The 15,831-nt window shown below is 43.5% G+C and overlaps 1 protein-coding gene across 5 annotated transcripts in view; it reads right to left on the reverse strand.

Annotated features, from left to right (window-relative positions):
- Positions 1-15,831, reverse strand: part of LOC137792840 (protein sidekick-1-like) — a 214,878-nt gene that overhangs the window by 121,472 nt on the left and 77,575 nt on the right. For all 5 annotated transcript variants that reach the window (XM_068588606.1, XM_068588607.1, XM_068588605.1 and 2 more), the window contains 3 exons: positions 13,075-13,231; positions 9,877-9,983; positions 8,802-8,949 (listed from right to left, as the gene is read on the reverse strand). In XM_068588606.1, the coding sequence (XP_068444707.1) occupies positions 8,802-8,949; positions 9,877-9,983; positions 13,075-13,231 (412 nt within the window). The remainder of the gene's footprint in view (positions 1-8,801; positions 8,950-9,876; positions 9,984-13,074; positions 13,232-15,831) is intronic.

Here is a 15,831-nt window from a genome sequence, read left to right on the forward strand (position 1 = left end):
TTATCATGGATGCTCATCCAGCCAACCCGGATCTCGCTCCTTTTAATCGAGCGACAGCAATGATGTAATTAAAGACACAGAGAAAACTCCCTTTTGTTTTATGTCGCTGATGAGCTCACGAGGGATGCATCAATGCAAATATGTTTGTCTCGATACATACATACATATATATATATATATATATATATATATATATATATATATATATATATATATATATATACATATATACATATATATATATATATATATATATATATATATATATATATATATATATATATATATATAGAAAGAGACAGAGAGAGAGAGAGAGAGAGAGAGAGAGAGAGAGAGAGAGAGAGAGAGAGAGAGAGAGAGATGTCTATATATATATATATATTTTTCTTTCGATAGAGCCCTATCCATCAAAGTGGCTCCAGTGAAGTGAATGAAAGACGGGCTTTTTTCAGTGCTGAACATGACCTTACTGAAAGCTAATGGAACGCAGCGCTGCATTAGTTCAGGCAAAGCACCGCTTGCATTAGCTGATTGTCATCAGCTGCTTCATTCACGCTTCCCAATCACTGGCTCATTCATGGGCTGTTTGGCTACCACTTGACTGGTAACGCTGAACGCTGAGCATACAAGTGAACAGCGCAGACATTATGACCCGACACCCCTCACTGTTCGTCAGCTGATCGCTTCAAGCCAAAGCCACGCGCTCCAGCTTCCTGCAGCGGCTCAAGAGCCTCCTCCTCTGGGTTTTTAAGGTCTTCAATAATGTATTTAATGTTAATGTGTGTCTATTAAGCAGGGATTAGTTGTCCCAGCATTAAAAAAACATGCTGCTTAAGCGATGCTGCTCGAACGTAAATTTATGTATATATAATAATCTATAACCATGTTGCTATAAATGGTAATTTCCTTGACACAAGTGTCTCTAACTTAAGTGTATAAAATTCAGACTTTGCTGCCAATTAGTTCTACTTGTAAGTAATTATTTAAAAACAGCACGTGGCTCCACAACCCAAAATATTCACTAGCGTAGAAACAACACCAGGACAGATCAACTTTCACAGCTTTGCAGTTGGAAATCTCTTTTTTTAACATTTCCCTTTTAAAGACCTACGGTGAGCTGAGGGTCAAAAGCAGTGGAATACCAAGATTATCATTTTCCCTTTGAACTGGGATCAACAAGCACTAATACTACCTGACAAGAAGGAGAGAGAGAGAGAGAGAGAGAGAGAGAGAGAGAGAGAGAGAGAGAGAGAGAGAGAGAGAGGGGGGGGGGGGGCAGCAAACAAGAGAGACAGAAGAGCAACACCATTTCTGTTGAAATGAAGGGAGGTAAGATATTGAAGTGGAATGGAAAAGTTTACTGTAGAAAATTTTCATTCTGTTATTTGCCGCCACATTAGGTGACCAAAGAAGCAATTCAATTATGGAAAGGAATGGAAGGGGGGAAGGAAAAAAAGAGGAGAGGATCGGTATATTGGAAAATATCAGTTCAGAATTCCGTCTGAAGTGATATTTTGCTTCATGTCTCGTCTTTTATTGTTTTCTAATCTACAGCTGAATGCTAATCGTATTGGGATATGTTTTAGCCAACGTCATTCACTGCCATTAGTGACAAAGAGGCAGTTTACCTTTAACACAACCTCTTGGTCTGGCGGTTTATTTCATTTTTTTTGCCATTTTAAAATCAATTAAAAGACCTGGGCTTTTACAAAGACAGCAGCAACGGTGTCAAAAAAATAAATAAAGAAGAAGAGATCTTTCTATAATTCTCATATCTTCTCTAAAGTTGTCTCGCTAATACATTGCATTAATGCGCAGGCTTCAACAGCAAATGAAGACATATGGGCATTTTCTTGGCGAGCGGGTCAATCTAATGAGTCTGGTCTATTTATCAAGTAGATTGCCTGGCAAGAGTGACGCCGTTTGGCTCGCTAATATAGGAAATATTACAATATTTAACAACAGCGAGCCCACAACTGACAACATAATGCGCACCGTGGCAGCGGCTTTTCCACTACATTGAAGTGAAGTGAGTTTTCGAAATGTGACGCAGACGTTTGGAGAAAGTTTGATTTGAATTCAACTTTGTAACCTTGTACATTATGACCCTGAACAGAGAGCTGGACACAGTTAGCGTCGTGTAAACCACGCTATGAATAGCCACGTTCCTAAAATCTCCACAGCGTCAAAAGAGGTCAAGACGGTTATCAGCATGTGAGCTTGTTTATGCAACTTGAGTGAAATCCTTAACAAAGACATAGAAATAGGGCTTGGGGGATAAAAGACAATATAAGTAGAGAAATATTTGGCACATGGCTCGTCTTAGTGCACCCATATGTCTTAAAACCCGACTAGTCTGGGATGTTTTTGTAATCCTAAAAGTAACTAAAACATATCATTGAGAAGAAAGTCACATACAGTATCTAAGCTGCCGCTGGCTCCAGAGATTAACACTCCGACACAATGGATTAAACTCTTTACTCCATATTCATTTCCTGTCACTTTTTTCCCCTCCATTTCTTCTTCCACCTCTCTCTCAGTCACTTTGATCCTCCCCTTTGGCTGCCGTGAGAAACCGAGTCATTATGAAGCGTTGTGGATGGAAGATCTTTCAAATGGCCGCTTGTATTTTCAACATGTGGTGGGATTTAAGTCTACACATCCTTTGAGTCTGCCTCCAAATGATGCTCTTTTTGTCTTGAGCCTGCTGTCTGTCGAATGCACATACACACACACACACACACACACACACACACACACACACACACACACACACACGCTCGCCGACACAAACACACAAAACATCTGCTCGCAAAGTTCAGACAGCGAGAAAGTTCCTTCTGTTCAGACCTCTGCTGTGGAGGTGTGTGTGTGTGTGTGTGTGTGTGTGTGTGTGTGTGTGTGTGAGAGAAATAGAAAGTGGCAAAATAATGAATTGCTCCCTCTGTTTAAGTGGTGTTTGACAAATTAAAATGAATGAATGTGGAGACAGACTCACACACACACACGCACTCACATACACACTCACTCACACACTCACAAACTCACACGCACACTCTCCACAGCATATGGCTGCTTAGGCCAGGTCTGTGAGGAGACATATTTCCCAGAAGGCCCAGTCATGACATTGACCACCTGTGACATCAGCGCTCTCCCCAGCAACGAGGAACTGAAATATTTGCTGTCTGCCGCGCCATGGTTCTGCATAGATCACTGCCTTTATTCGATCAATCAGGGCTTACTGACAGAAGAAAGAAAGAGGAGTCCTGATTCTCCCTTCCGTGCCGTCCGCAGAAAGCTGCTGGCTACCAAAATCATTTCACGTCCGTCCGCCTCGGGCCTCCGAGCTAATTAAAAAACAGCGGCACGCTCTTGTCGACCTGCGCCGCGGGTCACGGCTAAAATATATATCGGCGGTTGAGGTGGCAGCACTGTCCCATAGTTGTGTTGACTGCTGCTCGACGGCAACATTAAAGAAGAAAACACTAAATTATGTGTGAAGTCCAGTGCTCGTGGGAAAATGGGAGGATGGCAAGGAAAACATTTTCTTTCTTTCTTTTTCTTTTTTTTTTGAAAGGGGAGGGAGAGGGTTGGAGTGATGGCAGTGCAGCAAGGAGATAGAAGAGGGCAGGGGGTCTGAACTCTATTAGATTGGAGCAGACTGTGTGGGAAGTGACAGCTTGCCCGTTCTTCGCTGGCCAGTATTTTGAGGGCTGGGGAGTTTGGATAATGTCATACACAAACAAGATGTGTGTGGACGTGACATGGAGGGGAAAGCTGAGCCACACAGAGGGAGCGAGGTTGTGTGTGTGTGTGTGTTGGATATGCAGAAAGGGGTGAGGGGCAGGCACACACAGATGTAAATTGAGAGCGGTGGGAGAGGCAGAGAGGCAGAGAGACAGAGAGACAGACAGCGAAATGGGGCCTGGGACTCTGGGAGCGATGCATATCGGATCAATAAACTTCATAAACAACATCATCAGCTCGGTCACCACGAAGACAGCCAACCGCCAGGCACCATCTGGCCCTGTCTCACCGGACCGCAGGATCAGCCAGCGTAACCTCGCTCGCAAACACCGACGCGCACGCCAGCGGCTCCACACGCGGCTTTACACACACTGTTACACAGGCAGAACCGTGCAAATATTCAGCGCGCTCACTTCGACACGCATGGGCGCGCACACAGACGTTAGAGCCAGGTAGACGCGACTGAGATTGGTCTGGAGAGACAGATTGTGTGTGCGTGTGTGCGTGTGTGTGTGCCTGTTTGTGTGGGTGCAGCACAGCAGTTAAGCAGTTTATTCAGGAACAGAAGTTTATGGCTTCTGTAACAGTATATCCTGTAGCATGATAATGACCGTAAAAGAGACAGAGACGGAGAGAGAGCGAGAGCCAACGGAGGGAACAAAGCCATATAAAGAATAATTTAGAGGCAGAAAAGTAGAAGTGAGAGATGGAGCGGCGAGGTGAGAGGGAGAGGAAGACATGTCTTGTAGAGACAAGAGGGAAGCTGTGAAGAAAGGTGCAAATTAGTCTTTTCTATGAGGGTTCAAAGGAAGTGTTATGCATGAATCACGGTGGGGATGTGGGGCGCAAGCAAAGCAGAACGTTTCATCTCACAATGCAAAAATAGAAGTTGCTATCCAGATCACATTAATACTTGAAAATGATGGAGTGAGATTAACTTTTTTGAGTCATATTACAGGTATGCGTGTGTGCGTGTGTATGTGTGTGTGTGTGTGTGTGTGTGTGTGTGTGTGTGTGTGTGTGTGTGTGTGTGTGTGTGTGTTCTTTGAAGGGCAGAAACAGACAAACGGTTAAAAAGAAGATACAAATCACGGGGATGAAATGTTTGTAACTATCTAACACTATCATTCAAATGATTTCTATATCACAAAGTACATTACCATAATAACTAGACTCTGCAAGTGGCAGAACCAGCTGCCATTTTTTTTTAATCATGTTGCCATGGATACAGGTACTGGTGTGAAAGCCTTGAATCTTTTGACTTCTTCAAAGTTGCACACCAATCAGGTCCCCTGGGCCCAAACCAACTGGCCACATCACTGTACCGCCATGACGGGAATAAAGGATAAGTCAACTTTATTCTTGGGTGTCCTGTATCCACATTGCAAAGACTAATTTGAAAATCAAATTAGATTAGATTACATATTCCTTTATTAGTCCAGCAGTGGGGAAATTTGCATTGTCCATTATCTCACACTGCCCTTTCTAAGTTTACTTGCAGCTGGTGTGACTTAAAAACAGTCGTAAACAGGAGTTTGCAATTAGTACTTATAGTGCTTGACATTTATTAAGCAATTATTAATGACCTACTCATCAAGAATCTGGGTGTATCGGTCCGACGAGTCTAATACTAAAAGAACATTTAAACGCTTCAAAAAACTACAAGACCACAAAAGATACTCAAAGTTCAAGAAAATGCTCAAGGATGATAAAAAGATGTGACTGGTTGGTTTAAGTGGTTTACCTAATCAGAGAAGTTCAGACTCCCTTGTATGAATAAGATGATTCAGTTGAATGCTAATGTTGAAAAATGAAATATAAAGTATTCCAATTGAAAAGAGCGCTTCACTCATCGCTCACCGTTTGCGTATCAATTGATCACAGCCTTGAGTTCTCGAAAAGGAGACTTGTATTTGTTGCACGCTTCCACGCTGAACAGGAGGTTTGCTCATTAAACTTAAGGTTTAATATTTGCAAAATGTTAATAAAAACTTTTCAGAACCTGCAGACATGTGACCCTTAAAAGAGCTATTATCCCACTGAACCTGTAATGCGGCCTTTTGCTGCAACATATCACGGGACCATGACTACATGAATGGTTATTTATTTCATACTTTTTTATTCCCCGATTTGAACGTCTTCCAAGCTCAAAACAGCTTCAATAACAAAACAAAATGTATGACGAATAAATCTGTGTAGATGATTATGTATAATTTCTGCTTGCATTCCTCTGATTTCATGTTCCATCTTTAATCCTTAATGTTGTTGTGTAAACGTTATTTATCGGGCTAAACACCCACGTACCTCTTTGTTTACCTTTATTTTGTACGTCTCCTTTCTTACATCGACAAGTGCGTGTTTAGCGTCACATTGCAATGAATTGTGGGTATCTAACGCCGACTTACGGAAAGAGTTCATAAAGGGCTCAAAGTGTCTGCCAGAGAGCCCTCGAGCACTCGGCAATTTGACAGTGGGGCGGAACTAAACCCTCACAGGGTTAGCGGGAGCGCGCCTTAAAGTCTGTGAGTCCGCAAGGGGGGAGATTAGGATTGGGCCTTTAAATCAGGGGTCTGAAGTACGGCCGTGACATTTTTGTCCGAGGTGTAAGGAAACGTATCATTTGAAATACTGACTTCTGGATCCCTCTCTCTGGTCCTGGACATTCAATAGAGTTAATTGAGATGGAGCAACATGATTTATATCAAATTATTGGAAGTGACATGCCCCCCTCTCTCTGCATAAAACTGGTATATGGTCCAAATAAAACATCCCCTACATTAAGTGTAAGGCCGTTGCTGTGTGAAACAGCAAAATGTCACTAACATTGTATTTCATAGAAATGCGTTAATTTCTTATGGCTTTATGGAGGCAGTCAGGTATTCAGAAGGAACTAACTCTGTCTGCAGTGAATAGCTGAGGGAAACCATGAATTTAATGGGTAATCTTGATAATAAAATGCAGAGACTGTGCAATTTTGGGCAGGATGTTAAACCATTTTTTTCCCTCCCAACTCAATTAAGATAAAGGGCAAAGAGAAACAGAGCCAATGTAGCTATATTAACAACATATTGTGACTGCGACACAGGCCACGGCGTCATCTGTGTCGTGACCACCAGGCCGACCCTCTCAGTTGACTGCACCTGCCACCGCGTGACAGCACATTGCTCACTGTCGAGCACGTCGCGCTGTAACTGCTCCGCTAACCGACTGCAGCAAGCGTTGCATCAGCGCCGACTCTGCAATCTGTGCAGCCACCCCAACTTCAACCCGGCAGCCCTCATCTACGTCTCATATGCTTCTGCTGCTGATGGCTTCTGGTACTTCTGCTCCTGGTTCTGGATTAAGGGGGATCTTCCAGAACAGAACACAGCTAGGCAACATATACGGAAGGAAACGGTTGTCAAAATGTGTCCTTTGTGCTCATATGAACATAGATCTACGAGTTCTGGCAAGCTTTCAATTCTGTAATTAGTAGAATATTTATAATATATAATGTATGATTTATAATATATAAAGAGTAGGTTAATAATGTATATGAATTTTAACGATATACATATATTGATTTCCCCCATATGTAAATGATTTATGGTGTTTTTACGACAAGTGGCTTGCAGTCACACCGCCGAGTGTCGCTATTACACTTCTGCCTTCCACAAGTGTCCGAACAACACGTTCTTTTCCGAGCATCCAAGTCAACAGCCTCTGTAGCGGCTTCTGTGAGGCTGGACTTGAACTTAAGCACCAGAATGTCACGGGTCTGCATGACATTCATAGAGAAAACAACGGCTCTGTACACCTGGCTGCCAATACTACTCTGCTGGTCATTATATTAATTGAACGGCAGGTGAACATTCGAGAGACTAGGAGACACTTTTCTGTTAAAATTGTTTAACTGTTACTCGAGTACTGGTAGTATGGTAATAGCGGTCTTATTTGTGGTGTATTCGTAAAGACGGGTTGGAGTGGTGATGTCCAGGCAGTAAACACTTTATATACAGGCAGTGTCTTGAATCCATCCTCATTACCACACTCAATGGAGCCCCATTACGGTAACAGGAGAGCCATTTTCCAGGCCCATTCAAATTAAAAAGCAGAGTCAATCTTTGTGTGAACCAACAACAAAAAAATGATTAAATGAAAAAAGAAAAAAAAAAACTGCTAATGTATCCCTTCTCCAAAAAGCTTTCTCACAAGCACTTTTGAGGTGGTGACTGTCATAAAAGGAATAAAAAAGTTGCTGTCTGGCCATTTAAGTGTACAGCAAGGCCACTGACAATTTCCTTCAATAACACACAGGGGAGCAGTTGGTACTCTTAATGGGGAGTTAGTTATCTCCGGCTGTGAGAGCCGCCTAATGAAATCACTGAAGGTCTCGAGCTCAGACGCCGTCTTTCTGTGACGAGTAGATTCAAACGGATATTCCAAAATAACTTAAGATGCTGCCACATTCTATAGCGCATTACTGTGAGAAACCTTTCACAACAAATACACACGTCGCGGCTCTGTCTGAATAATTACATCATTAATACGCCGTATGAACATTTTTCAAAATAACGACGCTGACAGGATAGCTGTAGGAGCTACGGAATAATATGCAAATTAGCGTCATTTCAAAAGCAGCCAGACAACAGCATTAAACAAAAGAGTGTGAAATACAGTCAAGGGACCCTCTGCTGTACAATTAATATAAAAAGAACAGCTCCCATGCACCTAAAATTACTTAATGACCTTGCAGATCAGACAAGAGAAAACCATTTGATTCATTGAAAAATCCATTTTATCTTCTCTTGATAATGTCCCGGGTCTTTTGTAGAGATGTCTAATGAATAGGGTCAGTAATCTAAATGGCGTATTATTCATAACAATTGGTGTGCAAGGATTAAAAATAGCTTTTGTGCTTCTGCGGCATGCTAATTGATATGCCACTGAGGGATAAGACCGGTAAAATCGAAATTGTATCTCAAGCGATACTGTTTGTCAGTGCGTCTGCTGCATAAGTCAGAGAGAGAGAGAGAGAGAGAGAGAGAGAGAAACTGCGTAAAAGAGACACCTACATTTGGTTGTTGGGGATTATCTTGTGTCCGTCTTTATACCATGTGACCAGGGGTCGGGGGAAAGAGGCGACGGGAGGCAGGCTGATGACGGCTGCTCGGCCCTGAGTCACCGTCTTTCTCTGCTCCTCAGCGGAGAAGTTCCTCATAACTGGAGGATGGAAAGAGTATCAATATCAATGCATCAAATTACAATGAGCTACAACGAATATGAATACAAGCAAATCAAATCACGCAAAAAGCTGCATGGTCACAGCAGGCAGGTGAACGACTATAGCTGTGACGCACTAGTCAGTTGAAAAAAGCTCCCAGAAGTCCTTCTTCTTTTCTTTGTACGAGGCCTTTATGTGCCGCTGTCCAGACTGAACAGTCTTTCATTCAATGTAGAGATGCATTGAAGCCCCGCGGCGTCAGTTAGCGAGCTCGTTAGCTCGGTCGTTAGCGGGACAATAGGTTCAAACTGTTCATTCCAGAGGGTTCTTTGTACTGCACCCCCTGCTATGATCCTGGAGTTTCCTCCATTGGTGACTTTGCGGCTCTCCGCACTGTCAGAATGGTTTTCTAATAACTGGGTGCGAAAGTTCACACAAATTTGCTTTGCCCCCGAAAAAACAAGTCCACCGGTTGCAACAATTCAACTCAATTAACTGACTTCTCAGTTTTAAGTGCTGCGGCGACTCGGCCATTTGTCTTAAAAAATGCAACGCGGACATACTTTTTGGGTGTAAGCTTGGTATTTTAATGCTTAAATGATTTTCACATATTACATTAAATAATTGAAGTTCAACTGAAATTAAATTGGGTGTTTAGAGAGAAAAGGAGAATTCTTCTAATATATAAAAAAAACGTTTTTTTCTTTTCTTCCAGTTATTGCAACATTAAAAAATTCATTTACTTTTAGACTATTTCAGACTTCAAAAAGGGATGACTAATTGGAATTTCGGCTGGACTTTAAGAGAGAGGCTGCGTGTTGCCGCTGGATCCGTTACTTTCACAACCAGCATTCTTTGTCATTGAAAATAAAGCTCCTGTGTTGGTGCTATTCGAACGGAAGAACAAGAAACACTTGTGTACTCACAGGCCACCTGCACCTCTGTTCTCCTGTGTATGACGGCTCCCATCCTGTTCCTCACCATACACTGATACAGGCCGGCGTCCGTCCTCTTCAGAGACCGGACAGGCAACCTACAGATGGACAGACACACAGAGAGCATGGTGATGAGGCTGTTGTTTCAGATCCCTGAGCTGCCAATCTAGAGCAGTGGTTCTCAACCTTTTTTCAGTGATTTACCCCCTGGGAAATCTTTTTTTTTTTTTTTAGCCGAGTACCCAACGACCAGTGCAAAGCATTTTTGGTTGGAAAAAAAAGATGTAATTCACAGTGCCGAAATAACTATTTTGAAAGGATTTTTTTAATGGATGCTCATTTTAAATATATTAAAACAAAATCTCACGTACCCCGTGGAGTGCCTTCACGTACACCCAGGGGTACACACACCCCCATTTGAGAACCACTGATCTAGAGTATTAACACTAGTCATTTGTTTTACCACCAACACAATTTAGAAAACAGGTCAGTCATAAAAGTTGTTATGAATAAATGAATAGTGAAAAGTAAAAATATAAGTACAACTTTTTTATGGATTATTTGACAATTGTGCTTCATGTAAGTGCAGACAGAAGAAGTCAAACATTTTGGGCAGTTTGGAGAGCGACCCGACAGAAGGGAAAGAAGGTGGAGGTCTGTTTGTCCATATGTACGCACTCGTGTGCAATCCTCTTTCATGACCTTGTTTGGAGGATGGACTGGGCCTAATGTTGTCAAAGTTCCCCAATAACAGAAGGGAAGGCGGAGTGGTTGCATACGTACAGTATGTGTGTGAGTTGTGTTTGAGAATGTTTTTGACTGTGCTCATGTTTTTAGTTTTTTCTACTGAGAGGGGTAGTTAATGGGGTTTTAATGGACTGTGCTTCACTAATGGGAAGCTTGGCAAAAGATCTAGGTTGGTGCCATGCTGGACAAACACACAAACACACACGCGCACACACACACACACACGAACACACACACACACACACACACACACACACACACACACATATATATTACATGAAAATCGGGTAGACACAGTAAAACTGGACGTCGCTTTGGGGCTCATTATGAATACCAGGACAGCCAAGTATTTAACTCCCAGGCTGTTAGTGTATGCTTAGTGCCAACACACACAACCCCCCCACCCTTCTACACACACACACACACACGCACACACACGAACACACATGTGTGTATCAAAGACTCACACAGGCAAGTCTATCTGAATCAGGAATGGCGCATTACACAGCAGCTCCCAAGCTGAAACAGATTTTGATATTGGACACGGCATCCCTCTTTCTGTCTGTGTTCCATTGCCTTTAAGAGGTGTGTACTAGCTTTCCTTTATATTCCTCACCAAACACAAACTTCATTGTTGACGGGTCCCAATCAATAACATAATTTCTCAGTAAATTTCTCTGACACAGTCTCAGCCCAGCGTGTGAAGTCAAAGTCCCCGGTGTGATTCAGGACAAGAACAATTTCAGGTTGTTTTGTTTTCCTTCAATAAGACGACTTGAGCGCAAATTGACCAAACCCTTCCCTGTCGCCAAAATCTGAGCGCTGAAATGGCGAGATGCACATCCCAAACCATGTGACGAGTGCATCACATAATACGACCGTGCATGCAGAGGACCTAGCATTGCTTCATGATGAATAAAATAAAATGCGGATATCATATTCTACTTTCCAATGAATATTTTCCGCCAAAGTGTTTTAATCAGAAAGCAATAGGAGCTGCACAAATATGCAGCTTTTAATGAACACAAGGGTTGGCTAGGGGAAAAAAAGCAGACTTCATTTGTCAGCCAAAAACTGTTATTACATTTTAGAAAACAACACAATAGCCTTTTCAAGAGTATTCCTAAAAACAAAGGTTTTTCTTTGTGTTGTTTTGTAAGTCTAACTTGCCAACTGATTATTTTACTGCAACTCACCATGTGTAAAATAAAGTGTGTAAAAAGTGCCAGGCAGCGGCAGCTGAACTGACGCTGGAGAAAGGAAACCTAACTGGAGTTCCCATTAATGTAAATCATTTCCATTTACAGCGCTGCTCGTCTGAATCATTCACTGTCCAGTACATTAAACATAAGCATAAGAGGTAATTGAAAATAAAATAAATCAGACGAATAGAGAAGGTGTTAAAAAAGTGTGAGATTCTGTGAAAGCCGGACTTCTTTCGAGTGTGTAAAGAATGGAACGGATTGCGTTTTTATACAGATTTCTTTACAATTCGTCTAACAATCACACACACACACACACACACACACACACACACACACACACACACACACACACACACACACACACACACACATTGACACACCAACACCAGCCTAACCATTCAGGTAGGGTGTTGGACATGGACAAGAGGAGCTTGTCGAACCGCCAACCCGTCGACTCGCTCTACTTGTCTACATTAAACTGTGAGTGAAGATGTAAATGTAAATAACGTGGATGTGCTAAAATCAGTTCTACAAATCCAGATGGTCACACACACAAATACACACACACTCATACCAACACAACTAAACTACCCAGATCGCTGAGAGCAGTCCAGAGCTACACAACGCCTCCTGGCTCGAATAGCAACTGCCTCCAAAATGCTGGCTCAACCTCTCCCTCCCTCAGTGTGTATGCGCTCCCAAGATCCCCTCTATTTCTGAATGATGTGAAAAACAATTTTGTTTCACAGCTGCAGTTTTGCTGAGAGGTATTGCTTAGCTCTCACCCAACAAGACACAGAGGGACAGACACAGAGAGGGGAGGAGAAGAGAGGGAGTGATGGAGGAGGAGGAGGAGAAGGAGGAGGAGGAAGAGGAAGAGGAGCAGGAAAGGAAGAAGAAGAAGAAGAAGCAGAAGAAGGAGAAGAAGTGATCAGAGAAAGAAGCTTGGGCGTATTGATTAGTTCTCCTCTTCTTTCCACAGACCATATACATATTTATGATGCTGATGTAATTATTAATCTCACTTTAGCTCCACTGTCTAAATGTTCTGACCTTTCCAAAACACACTCCATCACTCGGGGGCCATTGCTCGTATGCTGTTTTCTTCCATGCTACGGGCATGACTGAATACACAGAAGAGCCTCAGAAGGAAGGATGAAAAAACGGGACTAGAAGAAAGAACGGCAGACAGGCAAACAGGCAGACGCGTAACCAGCCGGGTCAGAAAGTTACTGACCTGTACTGTGGTGTCCAGTCGGTGACGTTGCTGTTGTTGAGAGACCAGCGGTACTGCAGGGGCCAGCTGCCTCCAGCCAGGCAGGTCAGCACCAGCCTGTTTCCCTCCAACACCACCTGCTGCCTCAGTCCACCCCCTCGCAGGTAGGGAGCAACCTCTGCAGACGGAGACACAGAGAGGAAAATGTGTTATTTGTGTTGGAGCGAAGCGTCCGATTTGGTCATGTTCAGACATCAAAGCCTAATTTCATGTGATATCATCCACCACAAAAACATGAAATGTTCCGCCCTTTACTCGCAGGCCGGGTTGAACGAAACCTTTGAATACCAACGTATCCAGACTGGAATAACGTTGGCTCTAATCTACTTCTGTGTTCATTCCCTGCTCCTGCAGCCAAGACCCTGACCTTTTCACCTCTGCGACTCTCTCATTTAGAATCTAATTAGTTACAGTAAGAGTGTGGAGTGAGAGAGTGGACCAAAACCTGCGAGACTCATCTAACAGGATTTACCTCTGGAGAAAGTCCCCTCCATTAGGGAGATCTGTCAAAGTGTTCCTCTACCACTCTTCCTACAGTCATAAAAACCCACAGAAAAACACTTTAATGTTTCCTCTGCAAAAACCTCCCGGAAAGTGTCAGGAAATCCACCACACAGTATTTGTTGCAGTACGCTCTAAATGCTCATTCTTTGATGGATTGGACAATATAAATAGATTATGTTTATAACAGCAGTAATTACAACTGTCAAAACGTATGCTCGAGGTAGTTTGACGTGAGCCATAATCACAGATTACGACATTACTTTTCAAATTACCTTCGCGAAAAGGGAAACACACGTAGGACATATGATGCATGTCAAAACACTCACGCCTATTGTTCTCCATGTAAGCCCACATAACGCCGACACGCATCAGCGCCTCGGCAAGGCCTATTTTGCCGCATTGATGCGCATCAACGGTCCAGAAAAGCAGCAGTTCTATCACATTTACTCCCTGGAACGACACGCTGTAACTTGACTGCTTCCTCTGCCGGGCACAGAGCATCTGCTGTATGTGGCTGGCATCAGTTGAATTGCATCAAATGCCAGTCTATATTGCACTCCAGGCTTTTTGTACGAAGAGAAAGGTCACTTTAAACCCACATATAGAACAACAAACATATATACAGCGTATGTGACAGCTTTGGACATCCTATTTTATTCAGATGTGATGTGATCAAAGAGATACAAGTCACTCAAGCTCACCAGTACTCAACCTTTTCCTGTGATCCACTACGGTTCACCTCATCTGACATCACGTCATTTTATAACTTACTTTGCATTCATTGTACTGCCAGACTGTCGAGTATCCAGGCATGGATGTTGCTGTAGAGTGACTCACAGTACCAGCATTGCGTCTCGTGACAATGCTGTTGGATCGCCCTGCAAGGCCCTGCAAGGCACATTTGCTGAATGGCTCGGCTGCAGCTGCCGTCGAAACAATGCCGACCAGTCTTTAACTCTTGGCCAAGGTGTTCAGACCTGGCTCACCGGCACACAAGCAGGGCTGCACAAAAGCTAAAGAGTCGGTTCACAGCAACTAGCTGGAGGACCTGTCGGCATCTGTTTAGGCCTGGATGCACTGAACAAAAATCAGCATCTGGGTGTGGGGTGGACCATGGGGGTGGGGGTTTGTGGACAAAACGATTTATTCAACTCATCAACCATTCACACACTCTCACACACACACACACACAGACACACTCAGGGTTAGAGGGGGGCAGTCTTATCTGCTTGCTACAGTACATATGGACAGGTCCATAACTCTCAGGCAGAGTTTTACTCTCTCTCTCTCTCTCTCTCTCTCTCTCTCTCTCTCTCTCTCTCTCTCTCTCTCTCTCTATCTCTCTCTCTCTCTCTTTCTCCCCCTCTCTTTTTCTCTCGCTCTCTCTCTTTCTCTCTCTCTGTCAACTTAATCATCTCTCCTCCCCGCCGCTTCAACTTCCTCCGTTGGGTCTTTCCTCGAGCCGTCTCAGTTCGTCTCCGTTCCCTGCCTGATTCCTTATTCCCTGTGGATGTCTCAGGGCCACCCTTTTCTCCCCTTCTTTTTCTCCGCTTTCCACTGTTTCACCCCCCCTTCCTCCTCCCTCCCTCTCCCTTCCTCTCTCTCTCTCTTTTAAGATTGATAGCTGCCTGCTCCCTGCACAAGAGGGAAGTGTTCCATCTAAGATAGATTTATATGGGAGTGTGTGTGTGTGTGTGTGTGTGTGTGTGTGTGTGTGTGTGTGTGTGTGTGTGTCTGTGTGTGTGGTTGTAAATGTGCATGTGAGCGTAAGGATTTATTTGGAATATTCCGTTTCTACAGACGATGGCTGGCAATGCAGACTCCAATGTCATAGTGCTGACCAGCACGATAACTCACCGCTGTGTGTGTGTGTGTGTGTGTGTGTGTGTGTGTGTGTGTGTGTGTGTGTGTGTGCGCGTGTGTGTGAGAACGAGAGAGCAGCACTTTACAGCTTACCAAATATGACCCTCACTAAAAAAAGAAGGCTGGCACACAAACATACTGTACAAATGGAAAGATGTGGACGCTTTGCACCTGCTTCCATCCTTTCCACTTATCTCCTCCTTTCTTCATGCTTCGTACCTTGGACAGCTGCACACGCCCCTCCCGACTCCTCATGGCCGTTTAAACCCTTCGCCTGCTTCAGAGGGGGGTCCATTAGGAAGTACAGATAGAGGCGGAGAACGTTACATCTGAGAGGAGCAAGGTCAGCTA

The sequence above is a fragment of the Clinocottus analis genome, unplaced genomic scaffold, assembly GCF_023055335.1.
Source record: "Clinocottus analis isolate CAN_PGR_092001 unplaced genomic scaffold, fCliAna1.0.p SCAF_22, whole genome shotgun sequence".
NCBI classification, from domain to species: domain Eukaryota; kingdom Metazoa; phylum Chordata; class Actinopteri; order Perciformes; family Cottidae; genus Clinocottus; species Clinocottus analis.